This window comes from Zingiber officinale, chromosome 4A (assembly GCF_018446385.1).
Source record: "Zingiber officinale cultivar Zhangliang chromosome 4A, Zo_v1.1, whole genome shotgun sequence".
Classification (NCBI taxonomy): Eukaryota; Viridiplantae; Streptophyta; class Magnoliopsida; order Zingiberales; family Zingiberaceae; genus Zingiber; species Zingiber officinale.
Genome location: NC_055992.1, coordinates 132,060,368 through 132,077,331, shown reverse-complemented (window position 1 = coordinate 132,077,331; position 16,964 = coordinate 132,060,368). Strand labels below are relative to the sequence as shown.

Genomic DNA, 16,964 nt, shown 5'->3' with positions numbered 1-16,964 from the left:
TTTAATTGATATATTATTGGTGATATCATAAGTAGACTAACTTCTCTAGTTCTAATTCAACTATCGGATAAATCGAAAGCTTTCATTCAGAAGTCGACTAATATATCATCAATACTTAATCAATGCGGAGATCATCTTTTGCAAAAAAAGGAAGCATACACCAAACAAGCCAAATATTGGAAAGAACAAAATCATCCTGCATCATTCTTTTTCTGTCAAGAAGAAATCTCTCAAATGGTACACTTATCAGTTCTTCAAAAAAAGCAAAAAACCATTTAAATAACTTAACAAGAAAAACATCAAACTGGGGATCTTTCCAAGTTCTATTTGTCCTCAGTTTGATGTGTTGTGATCCAGGAATCGAGCATCTCCTGAGGTCTTATGGAAAAATGATAACAATTCAAAATTGTGTTCATCATCTCAAATATAAACAAAAGTTCAGCCTAGACATTCTTGTATAATGTTTTTAACTCTATCAACCGGTATCAGAGATCAAAGGGCACCTAGTTGAGATGTCGAACTGCTTTGGTTCTGAACTTGTCTTCACAGTCCCTTTCATCATCAATCACTGACCTAAACACATACAAAAGCTTGTCAACACCCCCATGGCACCAAGTTGAATCAGATTTTGGATTGCTTCAACCACGAAAACCGGAAACCGGGAATCAACAGGAAGTCTATGGTTCTGATACAGTTTCTAAAACACTATCCTTGATCTTATCTTTACAGCAGACCCTTTGATCATCAACCATTGATCTAAACACATCCAAAAGCTTGTCCAAACCTTCCATGGCACCTCCTAATTCTTTCATGGCACAAACAATGCTTTCAATGGTGGAAAAACAACCTGCCTTAGGCTCGTGTCTCACTTCAGCATACAAGCTCTCCCTCCCTGAATCCAACTTCAGATGAGGCAAAAGTTGCAGCCATGGATTCTCATGGTAAATCCTCTTTGCCTTTGCCCAAGTGCCGTCTAAAACGACCAAATGCTTCACTTCGAAATCCACTTCCTTTAAACTGATAGCCTTATCACTAGGAAAAAGGAGTGCAGCTCCAGGAGGGATCGCAATATCGAATTCGTCAAAGTCTTCTAGTTTCTTGCTTGGCTGCAATTCCTTCCTCTGCAACTTTTTAACAGTAAAACCACTATCAATTGCAGCTCTGCCAATGGGAGTCTCTAAGACCCAGTTGATTCTAGGTTTGCAAGAGCGCTCAACAAACATCTTTATATCTCTACTAGAGCATGTTACTATGCATTTATCACATGCCATTGTGATCGAATCAGCTGAACTTACATCAAAATCGCGTTGCAGCATCGAAGAAATTGGAGTCTGTTTATGATAAGTAAATGAAGGATCTGAGACCTGCCTTTCCAGTGGATTCTGAGGATTGAATGAATGTGCAGAACGGCAACCATTGCAGCACTTGGCATCTGAAAAATTCAAACTTCCTTCTGGTTTCATCTGGGCAACCATGGAAGGCTCGAGAGGACGAAGAACTAGCTGAGCGTGAAAATTCACATCGGTGACCGGGACAATCTCCAGGTTCTTCAGGCCCAACTTAGCGATCCGCGTTGAATTTAGCGGGTGCTTCTTCTCCAAGCTATGAAGGAGGATCGTGACGGAGATCGAGTTGTCGAGAGGCGTCGACGGTAATCGAGAGCAAATACAGGTACTAGCCGCCTTGAAGCACTTCAGACAGAAGGGCCGCCGCGAAGGCCCCTCGCTCCCCATCGCTAAGTATAGTGCTCGATAAAATTTGAATCTTTTGGCGAAGAAGAGATGGTGCGTCGCATCGAGAGGCCGATGGCGGAAGACGACAGGAATGCCGGCGACAGAACCATGCGGCATCTCCGAGCTTCGAACCTTCAAGCTATCAAGCAATGGTTGTAACCCTAATTCGCAGCATTTGGTGGGCCGGGCCTTTCGACATATTTCCCGTCCATAAATTGCCAAATATGTAATTTTCGAAATTTGACGCTGAAATATGAAAAAAGTACCGAAGTGGCAATATAGTAAATATCTTTAATGAAAAGGCTACCCTGGTCCTTCGACAACCTATTCGTATCCGCAGTGGTTAACTATAAGGCGGTCTTATCGATCTATTTCCTAATGAAATGGTTCCGTCGACTTCCTAATTCGAACATCGCAGCTTCGCCTTCGTCTTCTTCTTCCGTTCGATCCCATAGGAAGCTAGGGTTTGCAGAACATCGATGCGGTTCCGTTCTTCCAGCCCTGAAAAATGTGGATCGCCTTCTGCGCTTTGGATCAAGGTTAGTCCGAGTGCGGATCTTGCTGCTTTAACTGCTGTTCAATGTTGATTTCTTGAGTTTGGTCGAGAACTGGAACTTGTCGATTTATTCGAGTAAAATCTTTCTGCGTTTTTTTTTCTCTTTCCGTGTTGCTTATATTGCTTCTACAACACGTTCGATGGTTGATGTGTAATCATCAAGTTTATCAAACGAAGTTTTGGGGATCTGGTTTCGGTATTTTTAGGGTAATCTGTTTAATATTACGTAGCTCATTCTTTTTTGATTAAATGAGGTTGTTTGATTTTGAAAAGGCATATAAATTTTCAGAGCAGTGAAATGAAAACTTTCCCGTGGTTTAAATTAACAAAAGGAATAATATAGTGAAAATTTCAAGTGGCAGCAAAGTAATTCTCTTCAAATTGAAGCCTATCCAGGTCAAACCGTTTCCTTCTGTATACATTTATTAGCTCTATCGACGAAATTTGCATTCCTCTTTGCTCCCACTAAGGAGAAGAGGGAGAGGTGGTTTGCCTTCCTCTCCGTCGATCTCAGAAGCTTGGGTTTCCAGATTATTACGTCGACAAACCCTAGCGATCCCGGGTATTGTCTTCAGCGTCGAATAGAGGTGAGTCCCTATGCGATTCTTGTTGCCCTAACTGTTGTTTGTTCGTCGCCCCAATGTTGATTTGCGAGCTTCGATTTGGTCGAGATCTGGACTTTCGCAGCTGAAATTTTACTAAAATAATCAAATAGATTGTCTTCTTTAAATTTGATGTTTAAGGAGCTTAGTTAGTCCCATTGCGAATCTTGTTGCCCTACCTGTTCTTTGTTCACCCCAATGTTGATCTGAAAGCTAGTATTTAGTTGAGATCTGGACTTTATTTCACTAAAATGGTTTGTGTTATCTAGTTCGTTTCGTTTTCTTCTCGCTGTTCAAAAAACTTCGAGCAGTTCCAACTGGTAAACCAGCTAGATCCCGAGTGCCTTTGGTCGAGGTCTAGAGTTCTGGAGTTCGAATCAACAGTACTATGGAACATAGAGCACTGGATTCTAGGCGCAACCATCATTTTGAGGCTGAATTCTTGTGTTTCTACTTTAGAAGGTGATTGTGGGGCATTATTTGCATTGCAGTGTAAATCATGTTGACCTTCCTCTTATTTGTTCTCCCCAATCTCAGATCTGGACTTTGTCAGTTAGAATTGCAATATTGTCTTCTCATGTTTGTTTAGTTTGCTTCCTGTGATTTAAGATTGCTGTTCAAAGAGGTTGGAGAGTGGATGCCAATTTTCTAGTCTGTGTAACCAATCTTTCTTTTGATCAGTGAATTTTAAACCAGAAGATTTCTTACCATGAAGTCTTTAGTCAATGTTGGATCTGTAGACCAAAAATTACCTAGATTCTTCTATGTAATCTCTTCTGTTCGGAGAGAATTGTAGATACTTGTATGACTACCTGATCTGCACAGTTTTAAGGAGTTTTTTTTGTCCTTTTTTGTTGGCTGTTTTGTATAGTTAGATTTCTCTTCTTTGACCATTAGATAATTTAATTTATGTTACTTTTATAAACAGTTAGGTTTTGAAAAGATAGAATTTTTTTTTTCTTTGTTTTGTTGGTTTTTCTTTGCAAAATTTATTATCACCTTAATTAGATGGATTATTTACTTAACAGTTAGGTTTGTCAAAAGATGGATAGCCTCTGGAAATTGGGAGATGAATTCAGAGGTCAAACAAAAAATTTAGAGGACTATCAGTGGTCTGTTATGACTTCCAAACTGGCTGAACTGACAAAGTCCAAAGTTGGCCGCCAGAATAATCTGGAGTACTCAAAAAACTCTATCGAAGCTAAGCCATATGACAAGGTTGAGTTCCACGAGGATAACAAACTCGAGAGCATCAATCTTGGACTTGTGAATCTGGATCTGAAGATAAATGATACTTCTGTAAAGAGTCTCTTCCATGGTGCTTATAGCATGAGCAATGCCTACCAGAAAAGCAACACTAACGAGATCAATAGCTTCAAGCTGGACTATGCAATTAACAAGTATGCTAAAAATTCTGCCAATAGAGAAGTTAACCACAATATGAATGACAGCAACAGTTTCGACAACATCAATGGCAATAACAACAGCAACAACATTGATAAGAGGTTTAAGACATTACCCTCAACTGAGATGCTGCCTAGAAATGAAGTTCTTGGTGGTTATATCTTTGTTTGCAACAATGATACTATGCAGGAAGATCTCAAACGACAACTTTTTGGTATGATCTTTTAGCTTTAATCATTTTGTGAATCTTGGTTTGCAACTATGTGATTTTTGCTATTGATTTGTAGTTTGGTGTTGCTAAAGTATTGTTTGATCATGCATCTAGCCAACATTCGGGCATGTAGGCTGAGCATTATTTTTTATCTGTGAACAAATCAAAAGAAGCTGCATTTTATTACTGCAATCTCTGTGTTTATCAACTAAAACGGTTTTTGTTTGTATGATATTGATCTTCTGCATCATTTTTATTTTACTTGAGCTAAGAACCATGAAATGTAAATTCACTTCATGCTATCTGTTATTTGTTAAATATCAAGTGGAAAGATATTATCAAGGCTATTTAGCCAATTAAGTGTTTTTTTCTTCTTACTGGAAAACTTCTCTGTCCATTTAATCTCTTTTAGGACAATTTATCTCACAGTATTTAAATATTTTGATATAATTTTTCAGTTTAGATCGCTGAAAACTCAGTCTTCTAAGGTGACAGAAGGATTCTAGATGGTAGTAACTATTTTTTATTGCTTTCCTTCTTGCATGTTTCTCCAGTGGCTAAGGGGCATCTCCACTCAGTATGGCAAGCTAGAATATCGTCTGCCTAATAATGCAACTAGAAGTATTTTAACTTTTCCAGGTGTTCTATTTTACTAGTATATGTTATACAGACAATACATTATTGAACTGATATAAAAAGCATTGTATTAGAATTTGGATCAATTCTTTACTTTCATCTGCACTTTTTACTATTCATCATTGTTTACTTTTTCTTTTTGTTCTCTTACAACATTTAGATCAATTACCTGTAGATGCCTTTATGTACCATCCAAGTGAAAGTTTCATGTCTGCTAAAGTGACCAAGTGTTTTAGGTAGCTTTACCTCTATGTACCTACTATTATTATAATAGGCAATTATTATTTCCATTCAGGCTATAAAATTTTTCAATTGCTTGTGACCACATTTGCAGGATTGCCTCCCAGATACCGTGACTCAGTACGTGCCATTACTCCAGGATTGCCACTTTTTCTATACAATTATACCACTCACCAATTACACGGGATATTTGAGGTTATTTTATTATCAATTAAGCTTCTGTATTCAAGTTGTCTGTAGGTTTGCACTGCTAGTTTTATCACCCAAGTGAACTAGGCATTGTAGCAGTGTTTATGTTATCTTGGTTGAGTAGAATTTTGATATTCGTTACATGATTGCATGTTTTCACACTTTAGGTCTTTCACTTTCATAATTTTGTGATTTAGTTCTCCTGAGCAAGGCAAGTCGAGATTGGGCATATGCCTAATAGATCATTGGTGTATGTATTAGATCATACTATCATATGGAGGAGATGTGGGTAGAAACTACCACCATCTCAGCAGGCCAATAGATCATTGGCGTGTGTTCATTATATGCTTACACTGCGAGTCTCTGTGTATTATCATCAACTACTGAGGGATTGGCATGTGATCAATGAGGTAGATCAACATAGAGTCGTCATTCCAAGAATAGGTCATCCTGCTTGGGAATTGGGACCTGAGGGGACTTTAGATGGATTACTAGACCAACTACAGTCAACATCCAACTCTCAAGCGAAACTCAAGCGACAAAAATTTCCACCATAGGCTTCATTTCACAATCTCCACTTCAACCAAAGCATTCCACTTAATCTCCACTTCAACCAAAGCATTCCAAATAATCTTCACTTTAACCCAAACCTTCCACTTAAATTTAACCTCAGTCCACACCACAACATCACCTTGCTTTTGAACCCAACCTAGAAAGCCCATCAACCTTGGACCCAATCCAACAAAACACTGGCGAACTGCTAACAAGCCAGCCAAATTACACCTGACCTGGATGAAACTTACCCATAACCCTTTCACAATGTCACCTAGTCCAAAGACCTTTAGCCTTCTTGAGCTAACCATCTCAAAACCAAGGCCTATGCAGGGCCCTGAGTTTTAGCAGACTCCACTATTTGTCCAAATTTAATGCATCCGGATATTTTAGCAAGAAGGTTTAAGTCAAATTTTGGAGGAAAGATTAAGGAGAAAACATGCACTATAGTTTAGCAATAGGATCAGAAAGCTTCTTTCCCCTTTCTCATTTCTTGTCTATATTTGAAGTGTGAGGGGATTAGTAATTGAACTGAGTTATTTTCCATGTCAAATATTCTTGTTTGCTATGTTCACATATAAGTGCTTTGTTTCTGGTAGGCGGCTAGTTTTGGGGGCTCTAACATTGATCCAACAGCTTGGGAAGACAAAAAGTGCAAAGGCGAGTCCAGGTTTCCAGCACAGGTAAATAATGCCCATCAAGCCTTCTCCTGCATCACATTCTACACTAAGATTTTTGTATTTGGTGCAAAATATTAGGTGAGGATTCGTGTTAGAAAACTTTATAAGGCTCTTGAAGAAGATGCCTTCCGGCCAGTTTTGCATCACTATGACGGTCCAAAGTTTCGCCTTGAACTCTCTATATCTGAGGTAATAATTACTTCACTTTGTTGTGCTTTTGTTATGGGTTGATATTTCTTTTTTCTTTTCCCTATTTGTCATATTAAAACTGATGTTGCTTTTGGAGGAAAGTTCATAGTACTTCAACTATTTTCTATAGATTTTCAGTAAAATTCTAGCTGAGAATAGATATGAGCGAACATCAATTATCTAAAGACATGATGATTTTAGTATAGCTAGCTAATTTGATGTGCATGACAGTTTAGAAACGGTTAAAAAAAACACTAGTGTAGGTAGGTGTAATGCAATTTGTAGGTTAGATTGTTAGAAAAAAATTGTCAGAGTTTGTAAGACCGAATTGGGGCAAAGCTAAATCTTATGTTCTTTTAGTAACAGAAAACCATAGTTTAATGTCTCATTCTTTGATGGGTATTGTTTCTGGCTGGAACTAGAATATGCTAGCGTTCTGCTAACACATGGTGCCATTAACTAAGAGGGAGGAACCAAGAAGGAAGAAGAAACATGCTTACCTTAAGGTTTAAGGTCTGTTGCTTCGTTAAGAGTCAGAGCTGCAACTTCAACTGCAGGCAGGCCCTTTGAGTCTCCTCTCTGTCTTCTGAACCACATTGGATCTGACAAGAATTACCTACTCATTTCTCTAATGTTTCCACATCAACTTTTTGCCATTATCTACTTAACAACTACGATAATGAAGGGGTCATCATCTCTCAGAGCGTTTCATGTGTCAGTTAATGGAATATATTCCAGCCATGCCAATTGGCATTGTTATGAAAGGAATGCATATCAACTTTTTGGCATTATCACCTCGTCAATGAGGTGTTACGATATTCAATGGTGTTATTTATTAACATATAGGTAAAATAAAGAAAGCATGGTTTTAGCTTACCCGTAAAACGTTATGTTCAAGCAGTTTAGGTTATATATTGTTTAACTCAATGAACAAGGGTTGTTTTCCACCTATTTGTGTCATCAGACCTTGCAGCTGTTGGACTTGTGCGAGCGAGAGGGCATGTGAACAGCTGAACAATCTGTTCATAGCCCGAGCCTCAAGACGTATCGGGCTTGCTTTAATGGCTTTAGGGTAAGCAGTAATTTTGGTTAGTTTACTGAATTTGCATCTCCCGCGATCTGGCATGCTCTGTGACCCGAAAAGAGTAAAAGCTAGGTACTCAGCTAAAGAGGTATTGCTATGCTCCAATGTATAAGTATAGAATCTGGTGTAGACTTATCTTTTCTGGCTGCTTTGTTCTTTGCTTTGCTGTTGTCGTGTAATAGTTGTTGATGACACATGAAGTAGAATGTTTATGCTTGTTCTCTCTCTCTCTCTCTCTCTCTCTCTCGTTTATTTTTGAGAAAAGAAATCATCTCAACGTTACGATCTTAAACATGGCGACTGCAGCTAGTCGCCTCCAATCCTGCTTGGCCCAATTAGTTGGGTAAATTGGTTTCCGCCATTTGGGCAGTGTAATAACCAAATTGGTTAGCCTTTATAGGCAGGGTAACCGCTTGTACTCTGCCACATTGAGTCATGACAGGCCCATTAAGGTCGGCATGCGGGTTGATTTATGGCCCGTAAAAAAGATAGGCCGATTCTGACCCATTTACATCAATATATGGGCTATTTGCTAACCATTAAGACTGAAAATGGACCTTCTTTCAAAATTGGGCTACCGTGAGGTTCATTACCGAACACTATTATGCTATAATCTGGCCCTTCCTCGGGCTCAATAACGCCGACTAACGGACAGTTCGGTTGTCCATTAAGCTGATCTAACGCTTAGGCCATAAGCAAACCCATAGGTCGGCTTTAATGGGCCATAGATCGGGCCATTTGTCAACTTAAATAATCCAAACATTGTAAATCTTCAGCCCAATAAAGAGGAATCAGCTAAACTTCGCGTCGTTACACTTCTAGTGATCGATCTTGTTGTCCAAGATAACGGCCCGATAAAGGACGTTCTACCAGACAATAGCAGATTACGCTTTCTATTGGATCGCAAATTGGACCTTTATTTGTATGATTGGGCACGTAAGCTGACAAAACTAAAAGTAAATAAGTTCACAATAATTCCATTCGTGATTTTGAAAATCATACAATTACCAAAAGCTTTTAAAAGCAGCAGTTCATTTCTACAATCATTATAATAAAAAAGGGAAACCGAAACATAGACCATCAACTAACATAGGAAGCAGAACTAGCAATCATCAAGACCGAAAGTTGAGTAATTAAAAACATGACATACAACCACAATCCCACAATAGAAAGATAAAATTCCAAAGCAATAAAGTAGAGTAATCACCAATCGCCCATTGACTTGGTAGCTACTACAAAGTTCGCACAACATCAACGTATTGTAAAAGGATTTAAAGGGGGAGGCGAGCAGGAACCAGAAAGTAACGAGTTTTTCCTTGTGGAAATTACAAGCCGAGCCGCAATGAGCTCCCCAGATCACTGCAACAAAAATGACATCTTAGTTGAATAGTTCAGTATCAACAAATACTAGCACAAACGTCTTAACGGGTACAGAAAGTCAATCTAGGTTTTATACATAATCCGGTCCAAACTTTGAAGTGGCTATATTGACTACGAATTGTTTAAAATGATATTTTCATTTGTCCTCATTCCTCAACCTCTTGCCTCCAAGTTGTTTGCAATATTGCATCACTATACTCAAACTAATCATTTCAACATCCAAAGTTTAAATTTTTGTTTTTTCTGAAAATGGCCCCTGAATTTCTTAAAATCACCATAACGCTTGTGCCATTTTAATAACCACCCAACCAAATCACTGACACTGCTATTTAGATTCTGTAATGATGATAAGGTGAATTCAAAGAATGCCACTGTGAACAGAACTCATCAGCACAAATGCAACATGTTCTTTGGTTTGAACTTGTGCACAATAAAAAAAATAATTCAATGATCGATAATGCTTAGGTTGAGAATGACTATGATAACGATGATATTAAAGATCCATCTAGCCGATAATGACAAAAATGACTGACAATGATGATGTCAAAGATCTATCTAGCCAACTTATGTAACTTTTTTTTTATTATGACAAGGATAATCAAGCCAATGGCGGTGGTGATGTGAAATTTGCATCAGTAAAGTGCATACCTGAGGCAACTGCTGTGCCAGCAGTTATTGCTGCTGCTGCTGATAGTTCCCATATCCTTGATATGCTCCATATGAATATGCGTTAGGATCTTGTGGAGTGGCAGCATAACCATAGTTGTCGTAGTTTTGGGTATATCCATAGTAGCTTCCATTCCACTGGTTGGGTTCCTGCTGCTGCTGCTGATGAGGACAGTCATTGGTAAAGCTCTTCAAAACAACACACTTTTATATGATAAGATGAACATGTTATACCTGTTTATTGGTAGGACTGCGACCCCATGACAATCTGATATTTTGTCCACCTAACTGGGTTCCATTTAGTGAACTTAATGCAGACTCAGCACTTGACCTGAGAGACAACATAAAAGGAAGAAATATAATCAGGTACGAGTAACAATGTTCAGGTACTCGTACATTATGTGCTAACCTGTTAGAAAATTGAACAAACCCACATCGCTTCCCTACGGGTATTTTTACATAAACTATTTCCCCATACTGGCCAAAAACTTGTCGCAAAATATCATCTGTAACATTAGAATCAAGCCCACCAACAAAAATCTGCAATCCACGCATCATGTTTTAGAAATATATATGAAAGAGCTATCAGAAACAAAACAAAATACCCACGGTAGTATTGTTTGGATCATTCTCAGACTCTGCATTCTGTCCACTCTGGTAGGAAACTACAAAAGCCAATGTAACATCATCAATTGATTTAAATCTGAAACTTTTCTACTGGTATAATGTTTACAGGAAAAACAAAACGAATGGTAAAATGATTGAAATCAAATTAGAAGTCAGCAATCATTTCAAACATTGTGCCGATGCAATACTGCCAAAGGGAGTTTGACCAGATATGGATATTTCAACTGGCTAATTCAGCTTCTACACAATTGAGCAAAAAGATATCTTTCAACAAGCGGAATGATGGTGGTGAACACTTGTATCTTACAAATTATCACACCACACACAGCCTCACTACATGCACAATAACTTTTTAGTAGTGGTTCAAACATTTAAACCAATCTCAAAGTAGAGAAATCTTATTGTAATGGCATTCATTGAAGTTATTCCTAATTAAGCTAAAATGGATATCAATCCCATAATGAATAATCAAATTCCATGATCAAATACCTAAAGATGCAAGATGGTGGATCTATGTAACATTTTCAAAAGGTCCTTGCCAAATCAGTTAACAAGTTTTTAGTTTAGAATTAAACAAGTAGGAAAAACATTAGTTAGGCTCCAGCCTTTAACAATTTAATAGTTGACAAGGTGGTTCATTAGATGATTAAACTAATAATAAATGTAGATGGGACTAATAATATTGATATTAAATTGCAAAAACTTTGTAAATTCATCCAGCAGGAAATATAAATTGAAGAGTTGATGTAGCAAGGTAATGGAAAAATGTAAATAAAATAAGACTGAAATCAAGTTCAATAACATTAGCAAAAATTTCACCAATCATAGTGATATTTCAATTGCAACCACTGAAATCAACATAAAGGAAGCTGCCCAAAAACTTTGTTAAGTGTAGAGTTTTCTAGTAGGCTTACAATGTGTTGACGATGTGGAATGAAGTTCATGATATGAACTACTTTATCTGAGTTATTGACTATTGGCCATGCAAATCTTGTAATAAAAAAATAACCATTTGAACAGGAAAAGATTCTTAAACTCACTTGAATTATAAGGAAAATACGGTTAACTGGGCCTACTTGACCTGGATACGACTAACAAGATCACATTCATGCACTTAACAATGACCTGAATCATAAATTTTCAGTGCATTGAAGAATACAATTGACCAATCAGAACTTAAGATTCTTAAAAAAAAAGGATAGAAGATAATGTGAACACCAATGCAAAATCTGAAGATCGTAAATAGATTCCTTCATAAATTGTGAAAAGAACTAAGAACTGAAATCATATGCTCAGCCTATGAGATGATTATAGCAGAAATTCTATGAAGGCTCTTACTGACAGGGAAATGACAATTGAAGGCATAAATTTAATGATAGATGTAAAAGTAAGAAACTGGAGGAATTATAAAGGAAAAGCAAGTGGGAATTTGAAAGCTATAGATAGCCAGCGTAGTTTTTAACTGAAAAATTGTAGCCCATAAAGCCACAGAAAGGACTAAGAACCGAATCAGTATGTAATCAAAACACTGACCTACTGGGCCCCTCACTATAGGAGATTTGCATCTCAGCTGAAGTCAATTCCAATGCCTAAACGAAGGGGCATGTCATCCTGCTTTGAGACAACATGAGTTTCTATAAGTGTTCATTATGCAAAACTATGTGTAAATGAGCCCAAATTTCATGAAGGAAAGTGCTGGAACGAACTGTTCATGATAGCAAACAAAATGGCCAAGGAAATTCTTTTAACACATTCCAAGATTAACTCTAACTGAGGAACTGATGTAATTCAAAATGAACTGTCTAAATATGTAACCAATGAACAAGGAATCCAATTGATTATAGGATCCCTGCAGAGTCCTGTAGAAGCAATATGAAGAATAACAAGACAGTATTAGTATTTCAGGAACATTGCATTGCTGCATACCATTTGAGGGATATTGCTGTTGACTACCCAATGCCCTCTTGTTAGCAGCAGTACCAACTCGCATGGGCCTTGTTGAGCAATAAACTCCATTCATCTCAGTCAATGCTTTTGTTTGTTCATTAAGATCAGCAAATTTAACAAAGCCATAGCCTTTGGAACGCCCAGTAAGTCGATCAGTGACAATTTTGGCACCCTTAACTGAGGAGTAGCGGCTCTTAAATATCTCTTGCAACATATAATCAGTGACATCTGCAGCCAAATCACCAACAAAAACTGTATAATCAGCACCATCTCCACGCCTCTCTCCTGCTCCACATGAAGCCCAATTCAATCTGAAAGCTTGTTCAGAATTAGGCATTGTTTGACCATTATAAGTTTGAAGAATTCGTTCCGCAGCCATTTGAGATACAAACTCAATAAAACCATAACCCTCTGACTGCCCAGTTTGTTTGTTGCGAATAAGTTTAACTGAAACAACCTGCACATAGGTTGAACATGTCGGAGAAGAAAAATGCACATCTAAAAATTGAATAAATAAAAACAAATTTCATGTTACAAGGGCAATCATTATCCAAGTCAACAAGATGAACAGAAAACAAAATAGAGACTTGCAAGAAAAGAGATGTTGCAACCAAACTTTTTCCTGCGTCTCAATGTTTGCACTACTACAATTAACCTGAAAAATAACTACATGATATGCAACAAGAAGAAGCTGAGACCCAACTATCAGATAACTTCCTGAGATGCACAAAAACAAAAAGGATAAGTGAATCATCGTGTCATTTGTTGCTAAACTCCTGAAAGAGCTCATGAAATTTTGCAAGCTTACACAATGTTCATTTGAGCATAAATTAAACTCTTGAAAAGCATGTCAGATAATGAAACAAGTAATAACTACAGGACAGGCTTTGTTCTATAGCTAAAAGATATCAGTCACAATCCAAGTTACTCAACTCCCAGTGTTTCATTGTCCAAAGAGGCCTGACCAACTAATCAATAGATTGCGTAGGCCTTAGTTCGCACAAGTAACACAAGTTACACAACTTCGATTTGTGTTACTCTAAATCCTTATGTTGAAAGACTTAACAATAGTGGTGGTTGATTTTGTGTATAGAAAAACTGATCGATTCATCTCGACTGAAGAAATACTAGAAGAAACGTGACATAAATATACCTCATGAGGCTACTAAATATATTAATCAGAGATACTGAAAACCAATGGGCTAAAAAAGAATATAGATGGATAGAAAAACATACCTCTCCCGTATGTACAAAGCAGCTGTAGATATAGCTCTCATCCATCCAGTACTGCAAGTCGCCGATCCAAAGCGTGCGGATCTCATCAGATGATCCTTGCTGCGCTGCCATGGCTGGTGCCGGGTTAGGCGCAGAAACCTGGTACTGCATCTGGGGTGGCAACACGGGCGGTGCAGGATGCTGGTACTGCGGCGGAGGCTGAGGGACAGGCGGCGGAACCTGAGATGTCTGTTGGTTCCACATCGGCGGAGGCGGGCCGGCCTGGTAGTACTGCGGCTGAGGCAGAGGTGGCATGAGTGGCATCACGGGCCACTGCTGCGGTTGCTGCTGCTGTTGCTGGTGGTCCATCGGTGGCGGCGCCATCGGAGGTTGTTGCACCATTCCGCCGCCCGGCTGCATCATCTTCGAATAGGGAACGAAAATCACGCAGATTCAGGAAGAAGAACAGCGATAGAGATCTCGCGATGGCCCTCTTCGCTTGGATGATTTGGAGGCGAAAGTAAAGGGGTCGAGGGCTGGAACGGAGAAAACCCTAACGAGAGGACGACAGATCTTAAAAAGAGGCGCCCCGTGATCCTATTTATTAACAAATTAAAAACTAATACTGTTCTCAGAGCAACCCACTTTCTTAACTGAGTAGCTGGGGCCCACACACTTTAACAAAAGGTTGGTAAACTTCGGGTATCTTCTATCGTATATGAAATGATTTCTAGACCAAACAGAACGCGTATCATCGGGACAATTTCAAAAGGCCCCCCTCCCCACGTTTATGTATAGAACAAATTTATGTATAATAGGCTAATAGCTATAAAATCCTACAATATTGTAATAATTATCCTAATTATAAATATTATAATTTCATAGCTTATTTTATTAAATAATTTTTATATTTTGACGGTTATAATTTTATTATTATTGTATTTCAAATTTATCATATTCATACAATTGACTATTGATTTAAATGTAATACGTATAATAATATATAATAATTGATCCGGCGGTAAAAATCCGGAACCCCATAAGGAGTCAACGCTGAGGGGAGGTCAAAGGGTCCAGTGGCTCGCCGAAAAAGGACGAGCCGACCGGACTCAGAAGAAAGGGAAATCTGGTAGTAAAAGGCACCCTGGTAGGGACCAGGGGTCCGACGCTCAAATAAAGCAGTGCGTAATAACCGAGCGGAAGGAGGTGCCGCCCGGACGGCGCAAAGAATCAAGGCCGTCCGGACGACGTTCATCGCCCGCTCGGCGGGCCAGGCACCCCAGTCAGACGGTGGGTAAAAGACGGGGACATCTTCTGACAGCCGTCAAGTCGTATGGCTGTGCCATACTTCTAGTCTGACAAAGACTGTGGCAGCATGGTGTCGGTAAGCTCTCTGACAAGTGCATACCATGGTATGGGTTACTGACACGTACGCACCTCGGTGGGCGTGCATCGGTTCCTTCTCCGTCTTATATAAAGAGGCTATTACTTCGCCGAAGGTACGCAGAATACGAATTTGGCAGCCACTTTCTCCACCACTTACCTGACTTGAGCGTCGGACACCCCTCCCGGCTCGGTTTTGTTGCAGGTTCGCCGGAGCACTCGAGGATCCAGCAGAGAGCGCCGCGTGCCCAGCGTCCACTGACTCTTGATTCGGACAGGATCAAATTGGCGCCGTCTGTGGGAACGCTCCTGCATCCGATCGGAGACAATGGACGAGGCTGGACGACAACACACGGTGACGCTTTCAACAGAAGAACTCGAGGCTCTGGTCGAGATGAGGGCCGCCAAACTCATGGAGCAAAAACAAAAAGCATCCGCCGAGCGGGCGGAGCAACAAGCAACATCTGCGTCTGGTGGCCGAGCGGAAGCACCTCCAACCACCGTCGCATTCCATCGGGCCTTATTTCGCACCCCTGAAGCCATACCAGCCCGAAGAGATAGAGGATCTTCCTCAGATGAAATGCCAAGGCGGGATGACAGGAAGGGGAAAGCTCCCCGAGCGGACTCCTCCCCCGAGCGGATCAATCGCCAATTTTCGGAGGTTATCCTACGAGACCCTCTGCCCAAGCACTACGTGCCTCCGACGATCGGCGAATACAATGGAACAACGGACCCGGATGATCATCTGGGTAAGTTCGATAATACAGCCACGCTCCATCAGTACACAGATGGAGTAAAGTGTAGAGTTTTCCTTACCACCCTCTCGGGATCGGCTCAACGGTGGTTTCGAAGGTTGCCGGACGGATCCATCACGAGCTTCAAGGAATTTCGAACGGCCTTCCTCCACCACTTCGCCAGTAGTCGGCGTTATCAAAAGACAAGTGTCAGCTTATTCGCCATCAAGCAAGAGCCGAGAGAATCGCTTCGAGGCTATATTCAGCGATTCAACCAAGTGGCGATGGATATCCCAACGGCCACATCGGAGACGATGATGAATGCCTTCACGCAAGGCCTTGTGGATGGGGACTTCTTCCGGTCGCTCATCCGAAAGCCGCCCCGAGATTATGATCACATGCTACATCGGGCCAACGAATATATAAATGTGGAAGAAGCGCAAGCCGCTTCGGAAGGAAACTCGGAGGCACTGCTCATGCCGAGCGGAACAGACACCGCCACCACCCGGAGGACCGAGGGTCAAGCATTCGATCCCTCACGTCGATCGCACGACAAGAAATAGTCGCTCGCCGCCCAAGCCAAAGAAGAGGTGGACCCTATGTTCGCAAATTCCACCAGACGGATACGCACAACACGAGGGATTGCCGAAGCCTTCCCTTTGTGTCCAATCCTGTTCCCAGGAAAGCCGAACGACGGTCGCCTCCCATCGACAGGAGACGTAGGACTCATGAAGCTGACCGGACCCGCACCGAGGGGCGACACCAGCAGACACCCGATCGGCACCGATCCCCGAGGCAGGAGAATCGCCGGGCGTCCAGAGAACGATCACGACCGTCCGCTCGGGAGGAGGAAAATAGGAGCAATACTTCCCGGGGCGAGATCAACGTTATTGCTGGTGGGCCGACCGGAGGAGATTCCAACCGAGCCAGAAAGGC

The 16,964-nt window shown here is 40.4% G+C and overlaps 3 protein-coding genes across 6 annotated transcripts; 1 reads left to right on the top strand and 2 right to left on the bottom strand.

Moving 5' to 3' along the window:
• Positions 1-176: 176 nt before the first annotated feature.
• LOC121971281 lies at positions 177-1,924 on the bottom strand. 2 transcript variants are annotated; one of them, XM_042522460.1, is made up of 2 exons: positions 1,296-1,923; positions 177-1,127 (listed from the first exon to the last, which is right to left on the bottom strand). In XM_042522460.1, the coding sequence occupies exons 1-2, from the start codon at positions 1,848-1,850 to the stop codon at positions 678-680; spliced, it is 1,005 nt and encodes a 334-aa protein (XP_042378394.1). In that variant the 5' UTR covers positions 1,851-1,923; the 3' UTR covers positions 177-677. The 2 variants fall into 2 exon arrangements, with proteins under 2 accessions (XP_042378394.1, XP_042378393.1); XM_042522459.1 differs by having other exon boundaries at positions 177-1,924.
• Positions 1,925-2,719: 795 nt separating this feature from the next.
• On the top strand, positions 2,720-8,303 carry LOC121971280 (B2 protein-like). Its single transcript, XM_042522458.1, has 6 exons — positions 2,720-2,876; positions 3,920-4,509; positions 5,477-5,577; positions 6,723-6,806; positions 6,882-6,992; positions 7,957-8,303. The coding sequence occupies exons 2-6, from the start codon at positions 3,936-3,938 to the stop codon at positions 7,996-7,998; spliced, it is 912 nt and encodes a 303-aa protein (XP_042378392.1). The 5' UTR covers positions 2,720-2,876; positions 3,920-3,935; the 3' UTR covers positions 7,999-8,303.
• Positions 8,304-9,166: 863 nt separating this feature from the next.
• Positions 9,167-14,485, bottom strand: LOC121971279 (polyadenylate-binding protein RBP45-like). Of its 3 annotated transcripts, none has more exons than XM_042522455.1 (7): positions 13,933-14,485; positions 12,676-13,153; positions 10,732-10,787; positions 10,532-10,662; positions 10,357-10,453; positions 10,105-10,287; positions 9,167-9,435 (listed from the first exon to the last, which is right to left on the bottom strand). In XM_042522455.1, the coding sequence occupies exons 1-6, from the start codon at positions 14,332-14,334 to the stop codon at positions 10,129-10,131; spliced, it is 1,323 nt and encodes a 440-aa protein (XP_042378389.1). In that variant the 5' UTR covers positions 14,335-14,485; the 3' UTR covers positions 9,167-9,435; positions 10,105-10,128. The 3 variants fall into 3 exon arrangements, with proteins under 3 accessions (XP_042378389.1, XP_042378390.1, XP_042378391.1); XM_042522456.1 differs by having other exon boundaries at positions 10,105-10,284; XM_042522457.1 differs by having other exon boundaries at positions 10,105-10,281.
• Positions 14,486-16,964: the final 2,479 nt, after the last annotated feature.